Consider the following 13,444-nt stretch of genomic DNA (forward strand, 5'->3'; position numbering starts at 1 on the left):
CGGAAGGGGTCGTCTTATAGCACGGAAGGGGCGGGACTTCCCTACGGCGGCAAATCCTGAAGAACGGCTGCTGGCTGCTTCCTTCATGCTGCCCGCCGGCTGCTCTCGTCGGTAGGGCCAGGGCCGCGGAGGGAGCGCGGGCCGAGGAAGGCTGGCTCCGGTGCTGAGCTGCCAGTGTGTCCCTTTCAGGCTGGTTGCCGAGCTGTGGAACGCCCTGGACGCCTGTGCCGAGCGACAGCGGGAGCTGGAGCGGAGCCTGCAAGTCTCCCGGCGGCTGCTGCAGGCCTGGTACGCGGACCCCGGGCCACCAATTAGCCCTCCCACGCGTCCTCAGAGTCCCCGGGCCGACAGGCCAGGCCTACCGCCCGTTTCCGAGTTGCTGATCGTCGGTGCTCCCCTCTTTCCCTGAAGGCTCTAAGGCTGGGGTTTTGCTTCCAGGTCAGGCCGCCCTGTGGGATCTTTTGGGCTTGGGCTCTATCTCTTTGTGGTGCAATGGCTGCCCTGTGTCTTCACAGGGAACCAGCCAAGACCCCAGCTCCGGAGCCAACCCCAGGGCGAGAAACTAATGAAGAGGCCCCATTTCCAGGTAAACCTAAGCTACCCACCTCCAGGTGCTGCCCCTGGCCTGTCTTCTGGCTTGCAGTGGTGAGGGACCCTCCTGGGGGACAGTGGTGAAAGACCACTGCATGTCTTGGCTTTCACAGCATGCAAACCCAGCCCCCAAGACCTCAAGGAGCTGGAGCTTCTGACCCAGGCACTGGAGAAGGCTGTACAGGTTCGAAAAGGCATTTCTAAGGCTGGAAAAAAAGAGAAGGCCTCCAGCCTGAAGTCCAGGTCCATTGCCACTTCTGCTGCCACAGCTTCTGCCCTACCCCAAGCTTCTGAAACAAAACCCCCCAGGGGCATGCACCAGTCCACCATGCCTGCCAAGGGCCTCCCTAAGCCCAGGCTTCTGTCAGCGGGGGATCAGACCCGTAAGGGGAGAGGGACCCAAGATGCCAAGCCTGGACCAAGCCTCAGGGACCAACAGATAGCTCCATTGGCTGCTCCTCAGGCCCCAGAAGCCTTCACACTCAAAGAGAAGGGGTAGGTTTCCAGACCCTCACTGGAGAAACTGCTCTCTACCTGATTAGACCCTGGCTAGCAGCTGGATTCCGGGATTTGGGGTGACAGGGAGGGCAGGGCATTGAGGTGGATGTGGGTTCTGGAGTGCTACCCATGAGGCCCATGCCCTGAAGCTGGCCGAATGGAACTGCTGGCTGTGAATGTGCCCGGCTTGACGAGCTAGGGCCTGTCCCACTCCCCTCCCTGGTTCTCCAGTGCCCTATTCTCTTATCCACCCAGCCTAGGGGCTCAAGATGGGTTGTGCTTGTGGTACCCTCTCTTCTCTCTGCCAGGGCAGGCCTGGACTGGGCTGGCTGCCCTGGTCACTCTGGACGCCCTGTTCAAGGGTGTGGGAGCGATTAGCCTCGCCCCTGACTGGGCTCTGAGCAGGGGGCGGGGTCTGTAGCCCCAGAATGAGGCGAGGCTGCTCAGAGCACCGGCTTCCCTGACAGGACCCTGCTGCAGCTGCCCGTGGCCTTCAGGAAGGCGGCTTCTCAGAACTCCCGGTGAGCCTGAGTCTTGCAACTGGGCTGAAGCGGAGGGGAAGCTGGGGGAGTGTGGAGAACAGGGAAGGGGCCATGTTGGTAAGACTTTTCCAACAGATCCCTCTGCTTTCTTTGCTAGGAGAACTTTATTAAATTCTGCTCAGCTCAGGTGGACTGCCACAATCACCTTAGACATAGTGAGCTTTGAGGCCACCAGCTCAGCTACTGCTTACAAGCTGCAAAACTGAGCAAGGCACTTGGCGCCTTTGAGTCCCAATTTGTCTTCCGTGTGCAGGTGGTGATAATAGTACTGGCTTTGTAGCGATGTTAACCCAGGTGGTTCCTTTCAGGTTATGTACTGTGCCTGGCACAGAGCCAGCACCGAGAGCTCGTACCAGTCCTAGTTACCAGTCACTGCCAGGCCCTCCCTTCTTCATAGTAGTTCCCAGAGTGGGTCAGCTCTCTGGACTGTCCTCTTAGTTCCTTGAGGCCTCCAAGGCCCCTCTTGGCACTCAGCAGACCCAGACACCCCAGGCTGAGGCCCCTGCCCTGACCCTTGCCTGCTTCCCAAGGCCCAGCCCAGCTGGCTGGAATAACGATCCCTCTCTGGTTCCTGGGATGCCCGTGTGTGCATCCCAGCCTGTGGGCCCAGCTCAGCTCTACACAGACCAGTGATTCCATGGATGCTACTGTGTCCTCCAAAACCCAGTTCCTACAGAAAATGCAGATGACTGTATCCTTGCTGGATTTGCTGGGGTGGTTGGGGGTGGGGGAGTATCTAGCTCCACGGGGTTGCAGAACTAGAAGGAGGAGCAACTCCCAGATCCTACCTTTGGGGAAGGGGGGACCTGACCACAGGGGAGTTTCCCTGACCTGTGTGCAGTCAGGTTGGCCCAGCTCTGGCCTCAGTGCTGCAGAGGTGGAGGCAGAAGTGGGGCGCCTGCAGAAGGCCTGCTTGCTGCTGAGACTGCGAATGGAGGAGGAACTTAGAGCAGGTCAGTGGACCTTGATATAGGTCTTGGCGTAGGGAAGGCTGCAGGACCAACCTGGGCCCAGCCTGCCCTCCCTGACCCTTCACAGACCCCATGGACTGGATGCAGGAGTACCGCTGCCTGCTCACCTTGGAGGGGCTGCAGGCCCTTGTTGGGCAGTGTCTCTACAGGCTGCAGGAGCTTCGGACAGGTGAGACCCCCACCCCCACCTGTGCTGAAGTCTGGGCAGGGATCAAGGTCCTCTAGTCACAGGCAGCATTAGGACTTTAACAGCAAGCTAGGAGCAGAGGTAGACAGGCCCTTCCCCTCGTCACCTCATTGTGTTCTGAGTTCTCTCTAGTTGTCTGGCCTGTGGGCAGCTCTCCCAGCACACAAAGCCCCCCACTTTAAGTAGTTTGCTTGTTTGCCCAGTTATGGAAAAAGTAGCATGTGAGAATCAGAGAAGTACTGGCAAATAACTGGCCTAGCCTTGCAAGAGACTGTGGGCAATGGGGCTTCTTCCAGGAGGCAAAGGAAAACTTTGCAACCTTAGAGGAGAGTGAAGAGGAGGTACCTGACTGTCACCCCATGAGACCACATCCCCCTGTCCTCACAGCAGTAGTGGAACAGCAGCTGGGGCCGTGGCCTGAAGGGAGACTCTCCAGGGCCTCATTGCCCTGTGGAGGAGGAGCAGACCCCATCTGGAGCCCCCAGCTGCTTCTCTACTCCAGCACCCAGGAGCTGCAGACCCTGGCGGCCCTCAGGCTTCGGGTGGGCATGCTGGACCAGCAGATCCACCTGGAAAAGGTACTCCCAGAGTAGGAGGTGGGGAGTAGGTGACTGGGTGCCAGGAGAGCCTGGGCCATGGGGAAGATTCCAGGTCTGGAGCCTTGTGAGGACTCAAGAGCCTGTCTGTGCTCCTCCCCCTCTGGGCCTGTGCACTTGCTGGCACTGGAGAGAGCTGGGAGCTTTTGGAGGAGGGAGGGGCTGGAGTATGTTGCCCCAAAGCCTGCCCTGGAATTGCCCTACCCTCTGTGGGGCCCTGGGCTAGCTGTCTGAGACAAGGCCTCCCTGCAGCCTTGCCCCTGCATCTCATCCCAGGTCCTGATGGCAGAACTCCTCCCTTTGGTGAGCACACAGGAGCCACGGGGACCAGCCTGGCTGGCACTGTGCCGGGCCGTGCACAGCCTTCTCTGCGAAGGAGGCCAGCGTTTCCTCACCATCCTTCGAGATGAGCCTGCTGACTGAACCCTTCCCTTGCCAGGGCAAGCTGGTTCTGGGTCTGCTGGGGAGAGCACCCCCTCTCTGGTCAGAGTTTAATGAACGGGCTGAGGAGATTTTCGCTTGTGCAGTGGTCTGGGCTGAGATTCCACTGGGAAACCAGATTTCCAAGGAGCAGGGAGCTCTTCCTGAGGAACTAGGTCCCTTCTCATAGCTGCTAAACCTACTTAGGGTACAGCAGGGCACTCCATGGGCTTGGGGAGATCAGAGGCCCTTAGGGGGCTTTTCTTAGCTACCTCTGTTTTCCCTTACTTTAGGCTCAAAAGAGGCTTGTGTGACATTAAAGCTACTTTAGAAAGTATATACATTTACATTGTACAAAGGCGGGGTTTTGTGCGTGTTTGTTTTATTTCATTTGTGTTTTTGTTTGTCAAGAATATATCAAGTATATTTCCCAAGAACACTCACGTGCCCTTCTGTATCGTAGGGCAGGGGTTAGGCCACTCCGGGTGGGCTGTGCTGGGCTCTCACCGCATGTGTGGGCTCCAGCACAGGTGCATAGATCTGTACTGGGCTCATTGGAAGACACAAAAGCCACAGACATGTATCAGAGCAGGTGGAGACTATGTGCCCACACCATCTATCCTGGTACCCATGCCCACCACCTCCTGGGCCATTGCTGTGGCCGGTGTGGACCCCCCACACTGAGCCACCCCCAGAACACAGACCCTTTACTGAACACCCCTCACTTTCTCCACTATCACCCCTTATGGGGTTCCTGCCTCCCCTCTTGAAGGAATCATTGCTTTGGAAGGCAAAAAAGTAGAGGTCAAGGTCATGGCCTCTGGTTTTAAACCAGTCACAGATTTGAGTTTACACTGTGCCCTCTGCTGCTATGAGGCTTTCAGCAAGCTTCTTAAGGACTCCGAGCCTCAGTTCGCAGCGCTGTCCCTACTGTCCGCAGTGTGGTTATTAGCTCTGGGGCTAGGGTGAAGATAAAGGAGATGATGCGAGATGCTTCACAGGGCTGGGCCCTGGTGAGGTCTGGGAGGCTGTGGCGTTCTTTAAATGAACCTTTACTGAGCACCTCCAAGGATCAAGCACAATGCTCAGAGCTGGGGCGTTCGCCTTTAGTGTGGACGTTGAGGCAGGGAGTAGCACCAGCCTCTGCCCCAGGGGACACTTGGGCCCAGGAGGCAAGTAACTCAGAGCCAGGTGAAGTGTAGCAGATACAAGGGGTGAACAGCTTCAGGGCGGCTCCAGGTCCCCTGCAGGAGGCCCTACTACAAAAGTCCCCATTGTCCAGCAGGCTAGAAATCTTGGACATAGAGTCCTGAGTCTTGTTGGCTGCTGGGGACCAAAACAGAAAAGGAAAAACCAGGGGCTTCATTGCAGTGAGGGGCCTTAAGGGAATGGAACAGTTCCATCCACTCCAGGACAGGACCCAGGGAAGGGGGAACAGACAAAATTTGAGGGACAGCTGGCCAACCCACCGGTGCCTCCAGAGCTGCCCAGGTGCTCAGATCATGAGGAACCCTTAATCCTCAGGGTGGACTCGACCACCCCCTGTTACTGGCCACCCGAGAGTCAGTTTCCATAGCTGGCAGTTTCCATCAGAATTATTTTATCAACTGGTTCACTTGGTTTATTGTGTACCTTCCTTGCGGGACCTTTGTCCCACGAGGGCAGGGGTGCTGTCTACCTAGATCCCTGCTCAGGCCCAAATAGGCATCCAAAGACCCACATATCTGGGGTTGATCCTGGGCACTGGTGGTGTCCTGTGGGCCACTGGGGACCTGGACCTTCTTGGGCAGGGTGTTGCCACAGGTAGTATGAGAGGGTATCTGGGTAGGCCCCAACACAAGGCCCCCAGAGCAGCAAAAGGAGACCCCATCTAGATCAGCGTCTACCTTGTCAAGTTGGAAGGCTGGAAAGCAGCGGAGAACTCTCATGGGTGTCTTGGTGAGCGAAGCAGGGACTGAAGGGGTGCCCACACCCACCTGAGTGTAGCCTCCACGTTGGCGGCATGAGTGCCACTGAGTCTCCACCCATGGCGCCTGCCAACGTCCCTGGGCCCTGTGCATGTTTCTGTGGGCCGTGGGCGACACAGGACAAGGGGTGGGGATGGGGATCATGGCCTCGATGCGTCCTACCATTCGGCAATGTGGCCCTACTCACAGGCTCCCCGAAGGACCACGGACCCTGCCGGGACCTAGCCCAGGGTGAGTCGCTGGCACTGCTGCCGGCCTTGGACTCCCGGCTGCCACGGTGGGGGGTGGAGAGGGGGTGCGGTAGGGCAGCAGCAGGAGCCAGGAACGCCCTGAGCCTCAAACGCAAGGCCTGATTCCCAGCGAGGTCATGGCAAGCCAGGAGCCTCCTCCTCCCGGACCTCACGCAGGCTGGGCAGACACTGCGATGCATAGGTCACTGGACCCCCACCCCTAATTCTTGGGAGGCGCAGGCGAAGGGGGCTCAGAGGCCATTTCCTTCTCCTCCATCGGCCCTCCCCATCTCTCACCACTCTTCGCCCACTGTTGCTTTTCAGCATTTCACTTGGTGCGCAGAGCTGATCGCAACTGCAGAGCGGGCAGCACGGGCTGAGTGTGGCATGGGGGGCCCTGCCGTGTGTACAGGATGCAGGTTGGCAGCGGACCACGGAGTCAGCTTGGTCACCGTCCTTGGAAAGAGGAGCAGTGTACTATCCCCTTGTCCCCAGTCGTCTGTCTTCCTCGTTGGGTTGGAAGCTTCAAGGCATAATAGGTGCTTAATACACATATCTGTGTGCTGTGTAAACAAGTGGTTTGAAAGCGTCTTGCAGAAACAGCAGGCCCTGGGCTAGGCCGGATTTAATTGGTCACCCTTTTAAAGGAAATACCTCAGCCCTCTGAGGCCTCAGACTGTGAGGCCCGCTGGTGCCTCCCCAAGACAGTTTCCCAGAAGACTCCCAAACCAGCAGGAGTGAGGTGAGGAAGAAGTAGGGAGAATGCAACAGCCTGAGGAATTGCTGGAGGGGGTAGGGACGCAGAGCCCCTTCTAAGGTACCAGGATGGGGCAGGTCCAGAGAGGAGGGAGGAGGTGTGAGAGTCCTCAGTCAGGGGCTGGAAACAAGTGGCAGAGTCCACAAGAAGCAGTGAGCTGGGCTGGAGGCTGTGGGGAAGGCCCCCCTAACTCCCATCACACCATCTGCCAGGGCTGCCCTGGGGGTGAAAAGAGAATGTGTGCAGAGGGCCATTCCAGGGAGGAAACCTGGCTGCCTGCAGCCTCCTCCCAGGGAAGCTGGTTGTGCAACAGGCCCAGGGCTAACCCCCATGAATGCTCACCACAGGCTGAGCCCTGGGGGCCTCCTTCCACCGCACCAGAAGCCACCAGATGTTCTGCAGACCTCAGCAAAGAGGCTGGGCTGCAGACAAAGCCTCAAAGGCTGACAGAAAGAGGAGAAGCTGCTCCCCCTTTCCTCCCTCCTGGCAGGAGTCCTGAATCCAGACAGCAAGGGTTTCTATGGAAGCTTGTCTCAAATCCTGTGGAACTCCTGTTTTGGGCCTGGGCATTTTCCCCCACCGTGGCCATCTGGTCACCTCCTTGCTTCTAAGGTCCTCGAAGGATCTGTCACAGCCCCCACTCTCCCACCAGAACCCTTGCCATCCCAGGCAGCATTTGAGGATGGCAACCATAGGGCCTCTAAAAAGGTGGTTGGGAAGGTGCTCTTTCTGACCTTGACCACTCCCAGAGCAGGTGTGCACGCACAGCAAGCTGGACAGCGTACAGGCAGACAACCTGGTGAAAATGCTCTTCAGCCCAGAAGAGATGGACTTCCTGCAGTAACAGCCCCAGGAAGTACAGCAGCACCCCACCCCCACCCCCAACCAATAGAGGAATCTGTCTCCAATAGTGAGTCAGGGCACCAGGATGAGCTCTGAGAGCGCCCAGCTAACCATGGACTGGTAATTAGACCCACTGTGAGGAACTCCGTCCTACAGCCTGGACTAGCCAGCCATTGGGGACCAAGGAGCAGTGGGGCACTTACACCTGCTGCCCAGAAAGGGGACTCTGCTCACAGCCATCTGCATGTTGCTACTACGATTGGAGTGGACATGGCAGGACAGCCCGCTACCCTCCGGAACTGGCTGAGGGCTCAGGACACAGGCTCAGAGTCATGACTGGGTGTTGGTGCAATACAGTACTGGAGTATTTGTGTAGACAAAGCATAAATGATTCATGTTTTAAAAAAAAAAATGAGGGAGCTGCACTCTGCCAGATCCCTCATTTGTGTACAGCTCTTTGTTCTAAGGGGCACATTCTCTTTATTGGGAAGTTGAGGGACAGGGCCTCATGACACCTGCTCTGTGGGGCGGGGGCACCCACAGCCATCCTGTTGCTGCTAAGTGTGAAGGGAGAAGCCAGCAGCCCCTGTGACCCCCCTGGGTGAGCCCTTCCAGAGTCTCCCATTATCTCATCATTCCCTCCATACACACCCGACCCTGCATTTGTGCCAGTCAGGCCTAGGAATGGGCCTGACCAGAGGGTGTCAGTCACTCCAGGTGCCTCATCACCCCCTCTTCCTCCTTCTTCTCCAAGGTCAAGGCCTCTTGCTCTCTCTTCATCTTCAGTTTCCCAGGAGGCTCCAGTGTCCTCCTGCTCCTCCTCTCCTTAATAGCATAAGCATTTTGCTTTTCTCCATCCTCTTCTTGTGCATCCTTGCAGTGTCTCAGGCCCAGCAGAGCATGGTAGCTCCACTAATACAGACACTTAGGTGGCATCCTCCACCAGCTGCAGGGTTTGGCCTGGAGTCAGCCTCCCATCTGAAACTTCAGGCCTCAGAGCTGTCCCAAGTAGGATGTGTTCCCTTGTGCCTTTCCCTTTCCGCACAGGACCAACCCCTTCTGGGATGCTTGGCCCCCCTCCATCAAGGACCTCAAGGTGGTTGGGAAGGGGTCTCTCTGTCCAGAGCAATTTCTGGACCCTCGTGGCTAGGGCCACTCTCAGCTGCAACTGCCCCATCCCCAGCTGGTGTCCAGACGACCCACCTGGGCTTCTCCTGAGTTTCCCTGCCCAAACTTGCTGGTTTGTGGGCCAGGGTCAGGGGTATGGCACAGCCATCTGTGACCAGCGCCCTCACCCCCATGGATCAAACCCCACTCCCTACCTCTCCATAGGTATCCAAGCCCCTGAACCCCAAGGAGACCTGCCACCTAGTTGGCTGTACCCTCCCCACAAGCTTCCACTTCCTCCCTGCCAGCTCGGCTGGGCCCATCATGGTGTCACAACTAGAAAATCAGAGACCAAGGTAAAAGAATTTAGCCTGATGTGGGCGGAGGATGCCAGCCTCATCCCTTAGATGAGTTCAGGCCCGTCGCAGGGATGCAGTCCTTCTTGAACAAAAGGAAGGAGGGACTCAAGTATGTTGAGCCGGCAGCTCATCAAATCCCCCACCCCCACCCCAGCTCTGCGAATGGTGAATAACAAGGCATGTGGCGGAAGAGGAAACTGAGGCTTAAGCAGGTTAAGGAATGTGAACCACACAGCTGGAAATTAGAGCAGCTTGGATTCAAAATCAGACCTGGTCCCAATCCTGTCTACTAGAGCAGACTGCCGCCTTGGGGACACCCCACAACCACCAGCTTGGCTTGGTTTCCATGCCCTGAGTATGTCCTTTACTGACACCAGGGAGCATCCAGGCACCAGACTTCAGACCCAGGGCACAGCCTACCTGATGGGCCTGAGGAAGGAGCCTGCCAGACCCCCTGCCCAGCATGTAACAGCCCCAGGAACAGTCAAGGTCTGGCTGCCGGCCAGGGACCCTGCTGGGTGGTCCCCCACAGGCTGCGTGGCTGAACTTTCCCCTCCAGACCCGTCCCGGCAGCGCATTCCTGGCTCCTCGGCCCCTCCCCCGCTGGTTTAGCCTGTGTCTGAATCTGCTTGTGATTCCCGCTATGCCGAGGAGGCCCCCTCTTCTCCCCTCCCTCCTTCCCGGCCCCTGCAGCTCCGCCTCCGGCTGCGCCCAAGCTTGAGCCTGCTGCGCCCCCCACCCCCACCTGGCACAGCTAGCCCTCCCTCGCTGCAGCCCGGAGGAGGTGGCGAGGCCCGGGCGCCCCAGGTACCGAGGCCCGGGCGCCCCAGGTACCGCCCTCCCTTGGCAATTCTCGGGAGGCCAGGAGACCTGCTCCACCCGGCCCTCCGTGGGTGAGTGTGAGCAGCGTGCAGTGGGTGGGGCCTCCGCGGGCGGAGGCGCCTGGAGCCTGGGTGAAGGCTGTCATCGCTCCAGGCCCAGCAGGAGGACACGCCAACATCCTTGCTGCTGCACTAGGCCCGGGGCGTGCCCGCGTCTACTCCCACCTCTGGGCCCCCGTTGGGGCTGCCTGGAGCCTGTGGTTGCTCAGCATTGCGCGCCTGCCGGCAGAGCTTCGGACCGGAGCTCTACCCCCTCGAGGGCAGCGGCGTGGGGCCACGGCCAGCTGGCTGACACACGGAGGCTCCGGCCATGCCCAGCTGGCCCTGTGGGCTGCTGCTGACCGCGGGCACGCTCTTGGCTGCGCTGAGCCAGAGGCCGCCAGCGCCCACCGACCCCTGCCATGACGAAGGGGGCGCGCCCCGAGGCTGCGTGCCTGGCCTAGTGAATGCGGCCTTGGGCCGCGAGGTCCTGGCGTCCAGCATTTGTGGGCAGCCACCCAAGCAGGCCTGTGACTCCTCTGACGCGCGGCGGGCACATTCTGCTGCCCTCCTGACCTTCACAGGGGGCACCACAAGCCCTGTGTGCTGGCGTTCGGACTGGCTGATGCAGGCGCCCCTCAACGTGACCCTCACAGTATCCCTGGGCAAAACTTTTGAGCTGGTGTTCGTGAGCTTACGCTTCTGCTCCACGCCCCCCACCTCAGTGGCCCTACTCAAGTCGCAGGACCATGGCCGCAGCTGGGTACCACTGGGCTTCTTCTCCTCCTGCTGTGACCTGGACTACGGCCGCCTGCCTGCCCCTGCCAATGGCCCAGCTGGCCCCGGGCCTGAAGCTTTGTGTTTCCCTGAACCCCAGACCCAGCCTGATGGTGGTGGCCTTTTGGCCTTCAGCGTGCAGGACAGCAGCCCGCCAGGCCTGGATCTGGACAGCAGCCCTGTGCTCCAAGACTGGGTGACTGCTACAGACATTCAAGTAGTGCTCACAAGGCCTGCCATGCTGGGAGATACCAGGGACTCCGAGGCCATGGTCCCTTACTCTTACTCAGCCACTGAGCTCCAGGTGGGCGGGCGCTGCAAGTGCAATGGGCATGCCTCGCGGTGCTTGCTGGACACCCAGGGCCACCTGATCTGCGACTGCCAGCATGGCACCGAGGGCCCCGACTGTGGCCGCTGCAAGCCCTTCTACTGCGACAGGCCGTGGCAGCGGGCCACAGCCCGGGAAGCCCACGCCTGCCTTGGTGAGGCCTTGGAGGGTGGTCTGGGGATCCTGGACCCAGCCAGCCTGCCCCTGACCCATCCCTCTCTGCAGCTTGCTCCTGCAATGGCCATGCCCGCCGCTGCCGCTTCAACATGGAGCTGTACCGACTGTCAGGCCGCCGCAGTGGCGGTGTCTGCCTCAACTGCCGGCACAATACCGCTGGCCGCCACTGTCACTACTGCCGGGAGGGCTTCTATCGAGACCCAGGCCGTGCACCGAGTGATCGCCACGCTTGCAGGGGTGAGCCTGCACATCCTCACCCTCTAGTTTCCAACATCGCCAGATGGGTTTCTGACCATTTCACCTTTGTCCTCAGCCTGTGACTGTCACCCTGTTGGTGCTGCTGGCAAAACCTGCAACCAGACCACAGGCCAGTGTCCTTGCAAGGATGGTGTCACTGGCCTCACCTGCAATCGCTGTGCTCCTGGTTTCCAGCAGAGTCGCTCTCCAGTGGCACCCTGTGTTAGTGAGTGACCTTGTCCTGCTTAAGCCACCCCAGCTCCCTGATGCTGCCTGTCTGTTGAGCGCTCTAGGTCCCCCTGCCCCCCTCGAATGCAGGCCATTCTTCCACCCTCTCCGCAGAGACCCCTGTCCCTGGACCTACTGAAGAGAGCAGCTCTGTGGAGCCTCAGGGTGAGTGGACACAGATCAGGGTCCTAGACTAGCATGTCCATGGGGGGCAGGGGTACTGTGGGCTCAAGAAGGGAGGAGGGAGAGGTTGGGGGAAGGAAGTGAGGGATCTGTGCCAGCCTCCCCACTACCTTACCCCCCTCCCCAGACTGCGATTTGCACTGCAAACCCACTCGTGGCAGCTACCGCATCAGCCTGAAGAAGTTCTGCAGGAAGGACTATGGTAAGCAGCCCTCAGGCCTCCTGCCCCCTCCTTCTCACCTTGCCCTCCCCACTTTTCCTTTGGATACGCTGACCCTTGCTGGGCCCCAGACCATCCCCCAACCCTCCGGTCCCTCATGACTGCTGGCCCCGCCCCATTAGCCCCTGGTGGTCTCATTGTGCCCTCCCTCTCCAGTGGGTGTCCTCTGTGGCCCTCCTCTGCCCTCCTTCCCAGCCAAGGGTGCCCAGTGCTCCTCCACATGGCCTGTCCTCTCCTAGCCTGACCCTGCCTCCCTCTCGCCCTTCCTGCAGCGGTGCAGGTGGCGGTGGGTACACGCAGTGAGACACGTGGCTTGTGGACACGCTTCCCAGTGGCCGTGCTAGCTGTGTTCCGGAGCGGCGAGGAGCGTGCAAGGCGCGGAAGCAGTGCACTATGGGTGCCAGCACGAGATGCTGCCTGCGGCTGCCCACGCCTGCTACCCGGCCGCCGCTACCTGCTGCTGGGGGGCGGCCAGGGAGCCACGGCCGGGGATCCAGGGGGCCGAGGGCCCGGGCTTAGCGCCACCCGCGGGAGTCTTGTGCTGCCCTGGCGTGACACGTGGACGAGGCGCCTTAGGAGGCTGCAGAGGCGGGAGCGGCGGGGACGCTGCGGGGTGGCTTGAGCCTGCAGGGCAGGCTGGGGCTGGGCAGGGCACTGCTCCTACATCAAGGCGCACGTTCAACTAGTGGAGCGTCTGCAGAATAATCTTTGCTTGCGTCCTGCTGGCCATCTGAGCCCCCGCCCAACCCTGCAGGATGCCTCCCTCTGTGCCTCCAGCCAGGGCCCAGGAGGGGTTGTGACCTATGCAGCTACAGAGGGATGTCATAGCCCCAAAGATCTGTTTGGAAGCTTCTTTTGGCCATTGTTATCCCAGAGGATTCCTTGGATTCCCCCACACTCGCGCTATCTGCCCCCTCCAAGGGGGGCACCTTGATATTTACAGAAGGCTGCAAACTTCCTTGTGGGGTCCAATACTTTGGGGCTCTGCGAACACTGCAAAGGCCTCTGTGACCCGCCTCCCCGTGATGTCATAGTCCTTCAAATGGCGTTCTCATCTTTATAAAAGCACTGGGACATCCCCCAAAAGGTTATGCTGTTCCTCGTGAATCCAGGACCCATTCATTATAGGTCTGAGAACACACCAAGGGCCGGTGTGACTCCACTCCCCATGGACTCTCATAATCCGCCAGAGAACGCTATAACTCACCCAGAGGCACTGTGGCCACCACAGTCGTCCACGGACCCCCTTGGGGATTGGCGACACTGGTTCCCCCGCCCCCTGCCACAACCCGCAGAGGGCGCTGTGACTCCTCCCCCAGCGAGGATGAAGGCGTCTGGTTCCCCTCCGTCCCCTGTGCCTGCCCTT

At 59.6% G+C, this 13,444-nt stretch overlaps 2 protein-coding genes across 4 annotated transcripts; both read left to right on the forward strand.

The window, feature by feature from the left end:
- Positions 1-45: 45 nt before the first annotated feature.
- TEDC2 (tubulin epsilon and delta complex 2) lies at positions 46-4,242 on the forward strand. 3 transcript variants are annotated; one of them, XM_024553427.4, is made up of 10 exons: positions 46-111; positions 190-288; positions 516-586; positions 705-1,086; positions 1,557-1,610; positions 2,229-2,322; positions 2,473-2,584; positions 2,670-2,771; positions 3,177-3,367; positions 3,662-4,242. In XM_024553427.4, the coding sequence occupies exons 1-10, from the start codon at positions 86-88 to the stop codon at positions 3,806-3,808; spliced, it is 1,278 nt and encodes a 425-aa protein (XP_024409195.2). In that variant the 5' UTR covers positions 46-85; the 3' UTR covers positions 3,809-4,242. The 3 variants fall into 3 exon arrangements, with proteins under 3 accessions (XP_024409195.2, XP_024409196.2, XP_053784294.1); XM_024553428.4 differs by having other exon boundaries at positions 3,180-3,367; XM_053928319.1 differs by lacking the exon at positions 46-111 and having other exon boundaries at positions 123-288; positions 439-586.
- Positions 4,243-9,844: 5,602 nt separating this feature from the next.
- On the forward strand, positions 9,845-13,154 carry NTN3 (netrin 3). Its single transcript, XM_053921253.1, has 6 exons — positions 9,845-11,187; positions 11,259-11,447; positions 11,524-11,673; positions 11,790-11,840; positions 11,986-12,060; positions 12,351-13,154. The coding sequence occupies exons 1-6, from the start codon at positions 10,260-10,262 to the stop codon at positions 12,698-12,700; spliced, it is 1,743 nt and encodes a 580-aa protein (XP_053777228.1). The 5' UTR covers positions 9,845-10,259; the 3' UTR covers positions 12,701-13,154.
- The last annotated feature ends 290 nt before the right edge of the window (positions 13,155-13,444 follow it).

Source organism: Desmodus rotundus, chromosome 1 (assembly GCF_022682495.2).
Source record: "Desmodus rotundus isolate HL8 chromosome 1, HLdesRot8A.1, whole genome shotgun sequence".
Classification (NCBI taxonomy): domain Eukaryota; kingdom Metazoa; phylum Chordata; class Mammalia; order Chiroptera; family Phyllostomidae; genus Desmodus; species Desmodus rotundus.

What these genes read in the sequence shown, in the direction of transcription:
- TEDC2 (XM_024553427.4), top strand. Translation starts at nt 86, where the DNA reads ATGCTGCCCGCCGGCTGCTCTCGTCG. An exon ending in CCCGCCGGCTGCTCTCGTCG is followed by an intron (nt 112 to 189) that starts GTAGGGCCAGGG and finishes TGTCCCTTTCAG; the next exon opens with GCTGGTTGCCGAGCTGTGGA. An exon ending in CGGCGGCTGCTGCAGGCCTG is followed by an intron (nt 289 to 515) that starts GTACGCGGACCC and finishes GTGTCTTCACAG; the next exon opens with GGAACCAGCCAAGACCCCAG.
- NTN3 (XM_053921253.1), top strand. Translation starts at nt 10,260, where the DNA reads ATGCCCAGCTGGCCCTGTGGGCTGCTGCTGACCGCGGGCACGCTCTTG. An exon ending in GGAAGCCCACGCCTGCCTTG is followed by an intron (nt 11,188 to 11,258) that starts GTGAGGCCTTGG and finishes CCCTCTCTGCAG; the next exon opens with CTTGCTCCTGCAATGGCCAT. An exon ending in GTTCTGCAGGAAGGACTATG is followed by an intron (nt 12,061 to 12,350) that starts GTAAGCAGCCCT and finishes CCCTTCCTGCAG; the next exon opens with CGGTGCAGGTGGCGGTGGGT.